The 16645-nt window shown below is 40.3% G+C and overlaps 2 protein-coding genes across 4 annotated transcripts in view; one reads left to right on the top strand and one right to left on the bottom strand.

Annotated features, from left to right (window-relative positions):
- The window catches only part of pea15 (proliferation and apoptosis adaptor protein 15), a 64421-nt gene extending 52353 nt beyond the window's left edge, over nt 1–12068 (top strand). Inside the window, exons 2-4 of the mRNA XM_030075808.1 lie at nt 1132–1306; nt 1900–2055; nt 3463–12068. Of these exons, the coding sequence (XP_029931668.1) occupies nt 1135–1306; nt 1900–2055; nt 3463–3527 (393 nt within the window). The 5' untranslated portion in view covers nt 1132–1134 and the 3' untranslated portion in view covers nt 3528–12068. The remainder of the gene's footprint in view (nt 1–1131; nt 1307–1899; nt 2056–3462) is intronic.
- LOC115376316 (calsequestrin-1-like) overlaps nt 1–16402 on the bottom strand; it is a 124083-nt gene extending 107681 nt beyond the window's left edge. For 2 of the 3 annotated variants that reach the window (XM_030075804.1, XM_030075806.1), the window contains exons 1-2: nt 16180–16402; nt 15137–15230 (exon numbers count right to left, since the gene is read on the bottom strand). The gene's annotated coding sequence lies outside the window, so the exon portion shown is untranslated. Of the gene's footprint in view, nt 1–15136; nt 15231–15750; nt 15853–16179 lie in introns of all 3 variants that reach the window. The other variant, XM_030075805.1, reaches the window with a different exon arrangement.
- Between the last annotated feature and the right edge of the window lie 243 nt (nt 16403–16645).

Genomic DNA, 16645 nt, shown 5'->3' with positions numbered 1-16645 from the left:
TTTTGTTTTGAAATGTTTTATTTAACCCTCTGAACAAAATCCCCCTTTATTTCTTTTGAATATTTTTATTTAAATCAGTTCTTTGGCTTATTAAAAACGTATTTTTTGTTTGTTTGTTTGCTGGAATGGGCAGATTGCTTTTGAGCCATGCTTGAAGTTGGTGTATTGTTGGTGTGTGTTGTGATGTCAAGATGAAGTTTTTTTGGATTTTAAATCAGTCCACTAGAGGGAGACAGAGAGCAACAGAAGTTTTCTGTGTTTGGGCCGAGATGGTGACAGGCATCTCAGTTTTGGCCTGTAAGAGAACAAAATCAGTTCTCAGACTGACAACACACTGTGCAATGTGTGTGTGAGTGTGTGTTTCCATGTGTGATCCCACTCACACTGCATGCTTTTATCATTACCTATAACGGTTTCCACCCACACAAAGGAAACAGGTGGGCTTTGTACACTTTGAACAATTGAACCATATAAGAATATCCTCAGCCTTTTGTCTTTCATCTTCTTTCTTTCTCTTTCTTTCTGTGCGATCATTCACTTTTGCAGTGTGTTCACATGTTCAACCCACAAGCTACCTGCTCAGCTTGATTTTCAATCATCTCATCAAAACTAACTTGAAGACATTCATTTTAATTTTAATTTCTAGTGGCGACTCCAACATTGGATAAGATCCCAACTATGTCCTGCTGAATTACAGGGAAATGTGAATGAAATGATGCACAAGACATCTACATATTTTCTATTTGATGTAATGGTGCTGCCATAAAATATCTTGGGTTTGAATATTTCACTCAATGTAAGGGTCAAGTAGCTTCAGTGAAGCAACCAGCACATACAGAATATGAATGATGTGTCATGCAATATCAGAAAATGGGGTTTTCCTCACTTTGAAGCTACTTTAGGGAAAATATTAGTGGAAAAAATGAATTAAAAGTAATGAATGAATGAATACTGCTACTTATTTTGGCATTTAGTGCCAAGTATTAAGAGAAAAATCACAGACAGTTTTTTTTCTGTGCTCTTACTGTAGCGCCAACCTCACTTCTGCAGTGAAATTATTCAATATTCTTCTTTCTCTCTCTCTTCCCCCCCACCTCTCCCCTGTGTGTGTGTGTCTCTCGGGCCGAGCAGACCATGGCGGAGTACAGCTCTCTGCTCAGCGACCTGTCTGAAAACATCACCAACGAGGACTTGGAGCAGCTCAAGTCGGCCTGCAAGGAGGACATCCCCGAGGACCAGAGCAACAACATCACCTGCTCCAAGGAGTGGTTCAACTACCTGGAGAAGAACGACAAGCTGGCCCAGGGTAGGAGACGGTCCACACACACACACACACTCACACACCGCTGGGAGTCAAAGTCAATAGTAGTGTGAGAGTCCCTGATGGTAGCTGTCAGTGCTCTGTGCTGAAATGCATTGAAATGAGTGAAATGACCTGAAAAAGTCAACATTCAGACATTCAAGCTGATCAACAGCCCTCAAACTCCACACATCATTTTAGTGCTTTGCTCTACGGATTGCTCCTTTAATTTTTTTTTCATCTGTAGTAAGGTCATTTAAATATGAATTATAATGATGTTATGCACCAGCAGCTCAACATTACGGGTGCACTGATGTGTTTTTTGAAGCCGATAGCTGATATTTTCCCACTGATGAGATGGATTTTTATAGGAGTATGACAAAATGTTTTTTGTTTTTTTTGTTTTTTTTTACTCTGTTGTTGATTTTACTTGATTTTTTTATTGTTGTAAGTGATGCAGCCCTATAAAACAAAAAGTGCATCCTTTATATGATATTACTAGGGTTTGTACCTGGATCCCCCGGTGGATATTTCCAGTTTATGAATCACTGGACGTGGATATGAAGTCGAGGCCTTCTCACAGAGCGCTCCTTTTGCAGATAACCTGTCGTACATCGAGCACATCTTTGAGATCTCGCGGCGACCGGACCTGCTGACGAGGGTGATCGAGTACCGCACCACCGTGCTGAAGATCTCCGAGGACGACGAGATCGACACCAAGCTCACGCGCATCCCCTCCGCCAAGAAATACAAAGGTAACGCGTCTAAACCTGGAGAGCACGCTGGGAAATGAGGCAAAACCCTAATCTGGAAAATCTAAGTCTAACAATGTATTTGAATTAAAGGTGCATTATGCAAAATTTAGAGGTAAGTTTACACTGATGAGAAATGTGGAATAAGCACTTAAGTATTTTCAGATATTAACACTGGCAGAAAACCTTTCAGCCACATGATGGGAAGTCTACCGTGTCTGTCGTTCAACTCACAGCTCAGATGGTCGATTTTAAGATCGTGTAAAATGCGGTGAATCAAATAAAAACAGAGCAGGAAGAAAGTCACATTGCAATAATAGATTTTAATGTGGCTGCTCTCTCTTCCTCTGCTTTATGACTTCCTCCGTTACGTGTCCTCAGCTCCTTTCCTACCTGCGTGGTTCAGTTCAGCTCACTTTTATTGTCCACCGGGGAAATTCATCTGGCAAGCAAGGCTATAATAAAAACCTCCGCAGTAATTCATACAGCACAAATACACAATATTGATCACAGTGTAATTAAATAAAAGAAGGAGCGGTGACAGAAAGCATGTGGAAAGAGACATCTGTGGGAAGAGCGTAACAAATTAAGCGTATTTATTACAAAAGAGGATGAAAAAAGTTTATAAAAGGTATGTAGGTATGTGCCACCTTGATGGGTGTGTGTGTAAAATCTGTATATATGGAGGTAATAGGTACCCTTTTTTAAATTTTTATATTCTTAAGGATGACATGGTTTTTACGGACATATTGTTTGTTAAAAATGTATTATCTTTATTTTAAGCCACATATCAGGATATACTGAGTTTGACTGCAGCTTGTGAGATAATAGTAGGTACCTCGGTCATCCAGCAATCATTGTCTTCCTTGTTGCGGTGTATGGCTTTAATATATACATATATTTGATATGTCAAATCAAAAGCATATGGTACCAGTCAAATGTTTGGACACACCTTCTCACTCAATGGTTTATTATTATTATTATTATTATTATTATTATTTCCTACATTGTGCTGTAGATTTATACTGAAGACATGAAAACTATAGAATACATATGGGATTATGTAGAAATAATATCTTTTAATAATAAAAATATAAGAAAAACCATTGCATGAGAAGGTGTGACCAGACTTTTGATTGGTGCTGTGTCGTGGAGGGTTGTATTAATTTTTTTAAATCATGTAAGGCAAACACACACTGAGCTTCAAGGTGTGCTGATTTTGATTTTAGGTTCCTCTCGTGTAATTATGGTGAGCTTTTCTGCGTTGGAGAGGAAGGGGAATGATTGGTGGAGAGGATTTTTGGACTCCAGTGTCCCCCAAATAACTGGCGTCATCTCTGCTCTCTGAACTTCAAGAATGTGCTGATTCTTCATCTCTCTCTCTCTTTCTCCCTCTCTCTCTCTCTGCAGACATCATCCGTCAGCCCTCTGAAGATGAGATCATCAAGTTGGCCCCTCCACCCAAGAAAGTGTGAGGTCGTGGTCGCCCTCCCCCGACCGCTGCACCTTGACCTCCTCACCCTGGCACTCCAATCGACCGACCGACCGACCATTTCCGATCGCCCCAGCCGCCCCTTCCACCTCTTCACACGCACACACACACACACACACACAGTCACACACACAGTCACACACCCCCGGCCGTGACCCTCACCCTCACCCCCCTCTGCACTAACACGCCATAACACCGAACCGCAAGCAGCCACCCACCAAGCAACCAATCAGATCGCAGCGATGCACCTCACCCGCCTCCTCCCAGGCTGAGGGGAGAGAGGAGGCTGTGGAGAAAAAAAAAAAAAAAGACATTAGAGGAAGAAATCGGGGGATGGACAGAGAGTGTGTGTGCAAGATGGAAAGAGAGAGAGAGAGAGAGCGCCAAAGTCTACCCTCTTTTCAAAAGCTGAGTGAGTGTGTGTGTGTGTGTAACCTGTAACTCCTGTTCTGTAATGCTGTGTTTATACGACTGTGCTCATGTGTGTGTGTGCGCGCGCGTATGTGTGTGCGTGTGTGTGTGTGTCAAGTTTAGTCAAGGTTATTATAGCTGACAGAAACAAAGACTAAAGCAACCCACGAACAAGTTAAAACATCAAAATAATAAAAAAAAGAAGAAGAAATTAAACAAGTTTTACTGTACGTGAAAACGAGTAGGGGATAGACACGGTAACCACACACAAAACAAGAGCTGTATCTTTTTGTCGATATATTTAATAGCGTAAGGTAATTCAACAATGCTTACTCGTGCGGTTTTATTACCTTGGGCGTCCAGCGTAGATAGATACTTCCGTCGAAATGCTAAAACCGAAACTTAACACGACAACCGCTGTCCGGGAGGAGAAGGGAAACGGAAAGTAGCAAGTGTGCCGAAACTCAGAAAACTGAAAAAATAAAAAAACGAATCAAAATGTTAACCAGTTCCTTTCAGTGAGGGATGCGTCCCCCCCCCCCTGTGTGCTGTTCGCTCGGCTCCTTGAGTTGATGAGACAAAATAATGCGAAAAAATAAGAAAACGTTGTTACCGATTGACCGGCCTTTCCTGCTTCACTTCGGTTCATATCGTCCTGCCACGAGGTCGCCGTCGCATCCGCACGCGCATCCTTCCGTCAAAATTAAAAAAGGGCATGACAGTCACACTCTTCCTCTGTCGGAGGTTTGCATTCCCTTTACTCTTACTCAGATATTTGCATCATGATTTTAAGAGCAAAAAATAAATAAATAAATAAATAAATAAATAAACAAGTCAAGTATTCCAATTTGATTTTCATAGGAGAAGCCAATATTTGCCTTTAGCCTATAGTCATGGATTTATTACACGAAAAAAATCTTTGACCGGAAAGTTCCTGTCTGTAGGTTGTTTTTTTTTTCCATCATGGGGACCAGATGAAACTAAAAAAAAAAAAAGTGTGAACGTCTGTAATCTGAGCTGACTGTGCTAGAGATGTAAATATGCAATTAATATATTAAACAAAAAAAAAAAATATTTAAGAAATAATATATTTCCGTTCATTAGAGAACACTCTGGTCCACGGTTCAGACCGACTCTAGCAGCAAAATTTGTTTTGTTTTGTTTTTTAATTTTTTTTTTTTTTGCCAAGTTTGACTTTGTAATCCACTCCAATCTAATCCGCATTAATCTGACTTTCCTACCGCCTTGACGACCTCATTCGCAGATTCACTGTCCCTCTAAGAATGACGAAAAAAAAAAAAACACTTTTGGGAGCTCTGTGTCAAAGTATGTTTACTTTTAAAATTAGAAAACACAGAACTATATTTTGAGAGGATGTATTGGATATTATATTTACTGTGTAAAAAAAAAAAAAAAAAAAAATAGATGTGTGTGTATGATAGATAAAGCGACAAACACTAAACTTTCCTCCACACTCGTGTTGCTATCTCATCCGTTGCAAAGACAATAACTCACATCTGTGGTCGGTGACTTCCTGCAGCGTGGACGAGGACGAGCTGAGGCTTCTAGAAATTCAAAAATATATCAATAATAATACAACAAAAAAAATAATAATAATAAAAAAAATCGAAGAACAGGAAGGGAGAAAACGTCAGAAGGAAAACAAGGCGTGTGATAATGAAACATATCCTTTAATAAGCTGTATATATACAGTAGATTGTTATGTGGCTCATAATTTCCATATCAGAAACCCATGTTTTATATAAATATATATAGCGAGAATCACTGATGCACATGACGGTTCATAACCCGCTGACTATGCCATCATCATCCCTGGTGCGTTTGAATCGCCTCAGCAACGACACGCCAACGAAATAGCGAGCAAGACTGTTGAAATTAACCTAGAATAACAACTTCTCTTTCGAACACTGTGTCCCCCCCCTCCTCCCCCTCCTCCCCCTCCCCCTCCACACGACGAAGCCTTAGCAGACTTGACCCCAAAACGGAGAATTCGCCAGAACTGTGAGAGACGGCGGCCGTCCCGCACGTCGACCAATCAGAAACGGCTCTCGCTTTTTTTTTTTTTTTTTTTTTTTTTTTTGTCTCCAAGAGAGCGCGACTTTTAACTCGGAGAGAATTTGCTAAGGACTGTCGGTGTGTGCAGAGTGTCTGCGGGTGTGTTTCCGAGTAAAGCCCAACCCACACCCCGCCTTCTTTGTTGTCCTCAAAGCTGTAGGATCTTAAAAAATACAAAAAATACAAAAAAAAAAAAAATCAAAAATGACCCAAGAGCATTAAAAGCCTGTCGCCTGTCACTGTTGCGAGTCATTTCGCCCTCCCCCATGTCCCGACACACCGCCGCCGCCACGCTCCACTCTATCCCAGTGCCAATGACTAAGACTTTTATTTTGATCACAGTTTTTGGTGATCTAGGGGTTTTATTATTTTTGTTTGTTTGTTTGTTTGTATTGCTCGCCGTATCTATTGTAGTGTTGGACTGATTTGTATCCTATGCATTTGCGTTTGTAGGAAAACTCTGCACTGTAACATATCCTCTCAACAAATCACAGCATCAGACGAGCTGAACTGACGAGTCAGGGTGTGTGTGTGTGTGTGTGTGTGTGTGTGTGTGCGACTTGGCTACCGTTTCCTGCCATTCCTGTTCACTGTTGCACGCTGGATGTGGTGGGTGGTTAGTGGCTCCGATTGTTTATCTGGAATTGAAGTGCTCGGGTTTCGACAGGTAAATCAGTTTCAGGTTTGGTGACATGACATCGATTGTTCTACACTGGGGAAAAAAAAAAATCTAACAGCCGAGTACATCGGTCAGTTTTCCTTGTCCACCGGCAATGGTTCGGCTAGACTTTTCAGTTTTTCAGACGGCGCGCATTTCATTTTGGCGTGAAGCTTGTTGGTTAATATGCATAATTATAGATTTGTTGCTTTAAGGAAAAATCCACCCTGAAGTATTTTAACAACTGTTGATGTGTGTTACATTTCTGGGTCTGTTTTGTTTGCTGCCTGGTGTGTTTTTTTTTTTTTTTCAAATTTGTGGCAGAATCTGCCCAAATGTAGGTGATATCATGTTGAGACTGAGATTTCCCGCAAGTACAATGGAATTTGACAGCAGAAATTTTTTTTCAGCTCTTTGTCCTTGCAGCCAATTGTTTTGATGTGAGCGTCTCAAAAGGAGCATTCATTTCTTTCCAGGCTCACTATTTTAACACCAACATTCAATCACACAGAGAGAGGAAGAGATTAAAAAAGAAGTACAAGGCATTTTGTGTTTTGACAAAAAAAATATAATTCACTTGTTCTCAAATGGAAAGACTCTCTCTAGCAATATTGCTCCATCCGCTTCCATGTAAAGTCTGCAGATAACACTGGAAGCCGGGAGTCATTTACAAACTCTTTGCATTCAATTGAGCACCAAGGCAGAAAAACACAACAGCTCCTGGTGATAAAATGTTTCACAACTATCACAATTTAATGTTCAAAACTCACTTTTAGTCTAATTTTGGAGACAAACTGGACAGGATTCAGGATTCAGGACAACTGCTCCTAATTTGAGATTGTCCCAAAGTCTGGTCACCCTACTGTATATGTTGCCAGATCTTTTGACTTCAGTCCCGACTTCCCAGTTATAATCAAACGCAGCATTCTGGGAGATTAAACTGGTAGAAACAAAGCGGCTACACCAGAAAATTATTCCTGGGATGCACCGAACATCAGAGGTCGGTGCATAGGCAACTTAAAGAGTGTGTTTGGGTGGATTTTCCCTTTAAGAGCTCAGGATAGCCCGTGCTAGGCCAGACCCCACGTGAAGCGGTGGCTGCCCTCCCCGGCCTCGAGCCTCTGGGACACAAAGCGGGACGCTGCACCAGTCGCAGAGCTGAACACACACACACAGAGAAAAACATTTAGCAGGCGACGGGAGGCGGTTCTCACTGCTATGACCTGTGGGTAAAGGTCTCGAACACCGGAAAAGGGATTTTGTTTTTTCGGATCGACCGAGCCGCGCCACACACCATCTCCAGCGAAGAACGGTTCCACAAACCAAAAGGCAGGGTTTATTTTGTTGTTGTTTTTTTTCTGGGGAGGGGGGATTCCTGTTTCGTCTAGATCTCAGCATGTATGTAGACTATTGTACAAATATCTGCAAGGGAGGATTTGTTGTTTTACTGTATTTTTCTTTCTTTCTTTCCTTTTCTGGTCTTCTTTTTTCATTTGAAGTGCTTTTTGAATAGCAACTTGTGAATTTCGATGTTTGTGACCAAGTGACTTTTTGTTTTTTTGTTGTTGTTTTTTTTTTTTATTATTTTTTTTTTTTTGTTCTGAATTTCAGTAGGCAATGGACTGTCATGTCTTAGCGACTGTGTGGTAGGTTGTCAGTAGTAGTTTGACGGTAGGGTTGCCCATGCGTATCCATAAACGTCACTTTAACACACACAAAAAAAAAAGGATTTAAAAAAGAAAAAATAGTGATGCGCTCCAGTCGAAGCCCCCCGGTGTGAAAGCTTCACTTTAAAAAACGAACCTCGGTGTCGGGAAGTGATCCGCATCCGGTTGTTCGTCTTCTTGCCGTGCGTGTCCGTTCTACTACGGATCGACTCGTGTCCAAGTTCAAATGTGGTGTAGAATATCTACCTTTGATCGTGCTGCACCCCGTATCCCCCCTCTTTTTTTTTTTTTTTTTTTTTTGTTTTACCTTCATGTTCTGATATACAGTCACCATGGTAACCTTGGCCCCTCTGACATCATCCCCATGCGGATTAATCCTCTGACGTTTCTGCTTACATGTGACGTAAAAGGTCCAGCCACGAGGCTCTTTGTGATTCTATGTTTATCTAATCACTTAAAAAAAAAAAACACATACATATATATATATTTATATATATGATACATGTTTGGCGTTGCTTAGCGTTTTTTCTGTAGCCACCGGCACATAATATATCAACATATCAGTTGCAAAAGATGATGTCAAATTTGGATTTCCATGTACCGAGTACATATCAACTTAGTAAATGCTGCAAAAGTGAAAACAAAACAAAAAAAATACTAAAATATACGCGTATTTATGATGAATACCTGAGTATATCCGAGACATAGATATAGATAAGCATAAAATGAAGAGGCATATATTGTGTAAAGGTAAACAGCATGTAATGATTACAGTCAACTAAAAATCATGCATACTAGAGTATCATTTTCCCTGAAGGATGGAGACTGTGTGGGTTTTGTTTTGTTTCTCCGATTAGGTTGTAAATATGTATTTTGAAATATATATCGGTGTGTTTGTTTTTGAATTGATTAATTTATTTAATGCCTATATATTGTTGTTTTTACGTATCCTGATTATGTTTACTAACTGGAAACAATTGGAGGGGATGAACATGTGTTGCTTATACTAATGTTGAACTGATAATACAGACAAACCATGCATCAACACTTTTATATTTCATGTTATTCTCCTCATCTATGTTTTGCGGTTTCCGCTTGGGACGATGATTTAAAACACAACAAAAAAACAAAAAAAACTAAGGAAAAACTTTCATTTCATTATGTTATTACTTATATGTAACATATTATTATGTTTTATCGTTGTTGTATTTTGATTAGATGTGTCGTGGTCACTTCTTGTACAATGATTTAGTCAGAGAGTTTCCAAATCATGACAAAAGACGAGGCGCCGAGTCGTGATCTGCCTTTCACGGCGCAAAAAGCGAAATGTGACTTGCACGTCTGACAAAGTGCAGGAGGGCAGAAAGCGCCGGCCGGGGCACGGGTGTTACGATCGTTTCATAATCTATGGGAAATAAATAAAAAATCCTGCACGTTTTGATCCCCCATGTTCACTTGATCACGGTCCTGTGGGAGGAGCTGATATAGGCTTTCGGCCTACAACACTTTTTATTTTTGTTCAATTGACGAACCTCATCTGGACGATAAGCAGTAACTGTAGTTGCTAATTTCATTTTTTCCTCTTTTTCTTCTTCTTCTTTTTAGATCTAGCTATAGCTACAGTGTAAAAGGTGTTAATGAGTGGATAAAGGGCAAGTGGAGTAGAGTAGTGAAGGAACTGAAGAGTAGTTTGGGAGTTTTAGCCAAGTGGAGAGAATAGCTGTGAAAGATTAAAATTTCCTGCCGAGCGGCCAATCCGATTCCTCCGCTGAATTTTATCCTGAATCCAGCGGAGGAATCTGACTGGCCGCTCGGCAGCTCATATTGTTCTGAATGTGGCAGGTCTTGCACAGGATGCTGTACAACGTGGACGCTCAGTCGGTGAACGGAGTTTTTTGCGATGTGAGAATGCGGAAATGCGTGGCTTTTATTTTTTGCGATCGTTTGCACCTTTTGACCGAGAGGAAGCGAGGAAATTCCCTGAAGAATTGTGCACAAGCTTGTTAAGCGTAGCTGCTCACACCCCTTCTAGAGCTACATTGCAAAAATGTGTTTGGTTTGTTTTGTTTTTTTTTTCCTTTGAAAAATGAAGTTTACATTTTATGCACAAGAAGCAAGCTTTCATGTCGAAGGTAAAAGTGCCAACTTTCTTTCATTTGCAAACTGCTGGGGGGGAGGGGAGACTTGAAATCATGGTAATTGATATTTGTGATATTTGTATTGAACAATCTCTATTTAGACGGTCACGGGGATTTGAAGGTGGCTCGGACCAGGTTGGCCGTTTTCTAAAGTGAGTGCATTTCTTGCAGTAGTAAACTGTAGAGGCTATTTTGAAGTGTTGTGTTTTCAATGCAAAGGTTACTCTGAATATTGTTACTGGAGTGGTTTGATTTGTCACTGTGAGTGGAGGTTTAGCATAAGGTGGAAAAAAAAATCCATTAGTGTGCTTTGGTTTAGGATTAGTCTAGACTGTAGGCATCTAACCATTTGATCTAACATGACGGGCGTTTGTAGATAAGAGGGGGTTTCTACAGAGGTGTTGGAGACCACTTGAAGCGTTACATTCCAAAACAAGATCTCCCAAGTGAAATAAAAAAATAAAGAAAAAAAGCACTGAAAGTTACTGTACCTTTATAAAATGATGGCGGATTTGTTGTGGCTCAGTATGAATCATTTTAAAGAAAAAACAGAGGAGACAAACAAAAAACTACTTTTAAGGACGAAATCATCTGTGTTTTCAAAATACTGATGAATCTGAGGGGATGACATTTTTCCTGAAAATACAAATGCGGCGTTTTGGAATGAAACACTTCATTTTCAGCTGCAAATGCGTCAGACTACGAGTTCAGGAGTGGTTATCCACTGTAGTCGGTTTCCTCAGCCGGTGTGGATTCTCAACGAGAGGCAAGAACGTGAGCTACAGTGTCAAAATAAATAAAGAAATAAAAGAAATAAATCTGTTCAGATGTTTCCCAGCAATGAAACGTGCAGCTGAAGCGCCATTGCTGGGGCAACTTTGACCTGTACATCACCGCCTTAAGGATGAGTTAGTAGGTTGTTTTCTCTCTAGTTCTCTGCCTATCTGTCTACTGTGTGTGTCCTTCTGTAACGTGTTTAGATCACAAAAATGTCCGTGAGTTATTAGTTTGGTGGGGCTCCTGTTGTTCCATACGTTCAGTCCAGTCCATCATATCAGTCGAGAGCTGCTGCCCACACACAAACGCAGATGGACGGGGGTTAAGTGACGTGCACGCATTTGAATTCGGCCTAAGACGCTGAAGTGATCCAGTTTTGTTTTGGTTTGTTTTTTTTTCCTGATGACAAAATAGCTGGTGTCAATCTGAGAAAGACGACCGGGGCGAGGATGTGATACTGCGCGCCTCACCGTGCAGCAAACAGTGTCGCTGCTGCATCCACTTGTGCGTTGATTACATACAGTGCATAACATCACCCCACCGGATGCCATGGGCTCAATGCTGTTAGAAACTTTTGCTAAGGTTTCCCTCTCACGGGGTAAGAAGTAATTCAGGATTTATTTTGCAATGACTGCAACAAAATATGGTATTAGGATGTGTATTGTTAAACAAATACCTACAAGGTGTGGCTTTTTGTCATGATTTAAATGAGACTGAACTGAAATGATGCCATTTTGTCATTGTGCTAAAATGAATATAAATATTATATTATATATTAAAATATATTTGCTAACCTACCATGTTGTCTGAGGTGGATTTCTTTAGAGGGTGCATGAGTGAATGATTGTTTTAGTGATTATTGTTTTAGAATTAGTAGTTGTAGTAATGCATTTTCACTATAATGTTGTCATAGGCGGAAATCCCGGGGGGGTTAGGGGGGACAAGACCCCTCCATCCATAATGTTGTTAACACTGTCCAGCAAGTTTCAAAGGAGCGTAAGAGAGAAAGAGGGAGATGCAGTTGTGCCAGAAAGCAATTTTTTCATGTCCCCTCCAGGAATTACTCTCTGAAATTTTGCTTTTTTTTTGCCCCCCCTCCCCCCAATAATGACATGCGATTTTTGCCCCTGCAATCTATTGAATATGGATGGTAATAATCCTTTTGATACACTTTACTCCAGGAAGTGTGATTGTGATTTGTGTTTTGTTGGCCTACATGTGTGCATATAACTATAACACATTTTATACAACAGTTAGATTCGGTGGTGCAATCTGATTGGACGCCCAGTGTTCCACGAGTGCTGATATACAGTATAACAGCACTCCCATGTGTTACTGTTACATATCACTCTGCTTTACTAGTGTTCAATCATGACTGGTCATTGCATTAACACATTGTGACATTAAACTTTGCACCATGTTGGCACACAGACAGACACATTTCTAAAAATAAATGGAGTGACGGTCAGAAGACGACATTTGGGAGGACAGAAGTGAGGAAACCAGCGGCTGCTTTCTTCCTGTTTTGTTTTGTTTTGTTTTGATTTTTTTTTTTTTTTTTTTTTTTTTACAGTTTTTAGTGCAAGGAAGTGGCATGAGCGGATCCTACACTGGAAAGCTGCAGACAAGCTAGCTCACAGTCAGTCAAACTTTAACTTTTATGTTTTTCATGGCCATATACACCCATAACTCCTGTCCTGATTGCTAACATTACTGCACTTGTGAACCTCAATAAACAAAATAAAGAATAAAGCCTTTTAGCCCCCTGAAAGCTGCTATTTTTTAGCTCACAGACTGAAGTTTTCACTGTTTTATTGAAGGTGTCATCAGATCAAATTTCTGTTGCACGTGCACAGTACAGATGAGCGGGAGGAATGGATCAGGTAGCTACAGACACATTGTAAAAGTACGAAAAAATAAAAGTTGGAAGGTTACTTTCCAAATGTAATAGGTTACAGATCTCTAGTTACCCTGTTACAGATGTAATAAGTAAGTTGCCTTTTTTACTTTCCTCAACAAAGTAATGTAACATATTACATTTGATTACTTTTACAGCAAATGGTTTAACTGGCCAATGAAGCTGAAAAGTCCTAAAAACATAATACTTATTACTATCAAACTTTTATTAAAAGGTCTTCCATATAACTTGAATTAAGATCAGAATGGTTAGATTTTTAAGCACATCCACCAAAATAAACAAATAGTGGGTAGATCACAAGCAAACTATCTGTATTTGGCTGGTAGCAGCAAGGCATGGCAGAGGCAGACTCAGGCTTAATAAAATAATCAAAATGAGTTACCTTTGAAAGCAGAAATCAAAATAAAATATCATTTCAGTCCTCACCTGAACAAGATAGGGTCTTTATTCTGAGCATTTATCAGTGCATCTACCAGTAACAAAGTGCCTGGTGCAGAACTGAGGCAGAGCAAATACACAAGAGTTTTAATGGATGACAAACAAAGTAAATGCAGGAGCAAGAGCAAATACAAATTTATCTTTCACACATCTTTGGCATTATTCCTTTCCTTTCTCTCCCGCATTTCCTTCTCTCTCTCTCATTGTATGCAAGTGCTGCACAGCTGTTTTGACAGGCAGAGATTGTTGAATGATTTTCATAACAGGTTGGACAAGACACAGAGATACAGTAGCACAACAAACCACAGCACTGTAAAGAAAAAAAAAATTTTGAACCCTTTCGTGGTCCAGGGGAGACCATTTCTGGGTCTAGACCTGGACCACAGTCTGCTAATTGGTGATGGCTGGCCTAAATTATTAATTTTACACTGAGGAAGCCAGCCAGTCTGAGTGTATTGCAGCTTGCTGTGGTGACGGTGGTGCAGCTTTGCAGATGATTCACTGCAAGGAAACGAGTGCCAGCAGTTTGAGGCCATGTAGGAGCTAGGCAGTTTCCTGACACACCTTTGTGAGAGCATAAATAGCATGTTTCCAGGAAGAGCAAGCCTTTTCTTCACAGATGAATGTCACATCTCATTCATTGTCCCCATACAAGGTAAGCAACTGCAGTAGTTTTACCAAAAAAAAAAAAAAAAAAGGCTTCTGAAACCTATTTTATGTGATGAGTAACTGATGAAATGTACATTGATTGTAGGCATTTTAGCATGCACTTTTTGGTGTCAGTAATTTTTCTTCTCACCTGAATCTGTGAAATTCAAACTCTATGCACTTGGAAAGATGTGGGTATAATGTTAGGACGTTTATTTTATGCAGAGTATTAAGAATTATATGTTAATATAGTAGCAGAGGACTGGAGAGGCTCCTTAGAAGGAAATCTGAAGCGATCACAATCCAAATATTGGAGGGAATTTGCTTGGAAAGTGAGCGTGAGGCACTTCATCACACTGTGCAAATATGGAAAATGTTACCCCCCAAGTTGGGATCAGTTGTTGGACAGGATGTGGAGACCAAAAAGTCAATTATTCACATATCGTCTTCAAGTGCCCGGTATTAATACCTATGTGGGAGGAGGTTGAGAAAGCCGTTACGAACTTAAGTTGAAAGAAACTATGAAGCAAGTGACGAGGACATGGAAACAGCAAAATCCACCAAAAACAAAACTACGGTTGACAGCAACAGAACAAACTCTAGATGCAGAAAAGTGAATGTATATAATTAGAGATGATAAACAAAAAATAAATAAGATCTACCCTAAAGACAGAATGAATGAATGTCTAATTATATTAATTTAACACACAATCTGCAGTAGATAGGTGTTTAGGTCCTCTCTGTGTGGAGTTTGCAGGTTCTCCCTGTGACTGCGTGGGTTTCCTCCCACAGTCCAAAGACAGGCAGCTCAGGCCAATTGGAGATATTAAATTGCCCCTGGGTGTGTATGTGCTTGTTTACCTGTCTGTCCTGTGATGGACCGGCAACCTGTTCAGGGTGTTTCCTCTGCCTTCCGCCCAGTGAGCATTAGGATTGGCTCCAGCATCCAATGACTCTTACAAGGATGAGCAGTTTGGAAATTGAATAAAGGAACTTTTGATCATTGCAATAAAGTGACAAAAAGAGGAGAATTAAATGATGAAAAAACTGGTGATAAATGATGATGAGTGATAAGTGTGATTTTAAATAGTTTCAATGAAAACAAAAGTGAAAATATTTGACCTGATAAAGCCGCTTCTGTCTTTATCAAAAGCAGTGTTGTTTCTGCTTTTATATAACCAAGCACATTTTCATCAAATCACATCAAATCAATGTGTCCACTGATGAGAGCATTTATCATTCAACATGTGCTCTAATCAATTTGTGGCTGTACTCGATTGGTGCCTGGTTTTTCTTCCCTTTTGCGCTTGATTCCATGAGACGCAGGATGAGATGCACTGGGCTTTCTCCCGTTTATCACGTGTCACGTGGTTAGGTTTAGGCAACAAAACCACTTTGCTATGGTTAGGGAAAGCTTAGGTTTAGGCAGAAAAAACAAATTGGACATGTCCTCGATCACATATGAAGGATCTCACTGGAAATGGGAATCAAACTCGTGCGTTGGCGCTTGCATCAGACACAGAAGGGTGGGACCAGGCTGTTATTTGATGTTCTGGGAATGGGAATGGGCTGTTTTTCTGTGTAAGCGGGCATGGGAGAGGTAAACCACTGCACCGACCTGTTTTGTGATACCTGGCACGGCACATAAATGCTCCTGTTTCATGTATGGTGCCCAAAAAAAAAAAAAAAAAAAAAAAAAAAGCTGAATTCGAATGTGGATTGTTTAGACTATTTTGATGTGTACCTCATTGCTATTATTTAATTTATATTTTGGTGTTTGGTATTTCAGTTTTAGTAATTCAAATACTGTAGTTTCATTAGCCTTAGCCTAACTATCTAGCCAGGTTCAAACATAAATCCTTAATCTTTAGCATTTGAATGCAGCGATATTAACAGATACTCACATCAGTTAACCATTACTATCTGCATTGGTGAAGGGGATCGCCAACGTGTGTTTGGCCTCACTGCCAAACAGAACAATGCAGTGCAGGTGGTTATATAGACAGGCAGTGGAAATGAGCTCAGGTGAGAATGGGCTCAGATGAGAGTGGGCGGGTACAGATCAAGCAAGTGGAGGAGGCGTGGTAATTGGTATGGCTCTTTCCAACAGTTCATCCAATCAATTTCACACTTGGGAGGCACACTGCTGAGGACCCAGGGAGGTGCAGTTTTAAGTGTGGAGCTGTTTGGATGAGCTATTCTCCAGGAAGCTGCAAGCAGCAATATCAGAGCAGGCAATATTTTGATTGGCCACTGACTGCACTTGTCATCCCAATCTTATGGTTTCAAGTTCAGCTCCCAGAGACCTTTGAGTGGCATCACCCAGAACCTAGGAAAAGTAGTTGTTTGCATATAAAAATAGTTTGCATG

The sequence above is a fragment of the Myripristis murdjan genome, chromosome 18 (assembly GCF_902150065.1).
Source record: "Myripristis murdjan chromosome 18, fMyrMur1.1, whole genome shotgun sequence".
Lineage (NCBI taxonomy): Eukaryota > Metazoa > Chordata > Actinopteri > Holocentriformes > Holocentridae > Myripristis > Myripristis murdjan.
The sequence above is the reverse complement of the archived record's forward strand: the minus strand, read 5'-3'. Positions and strand labels throughout refer to the sequence as shown.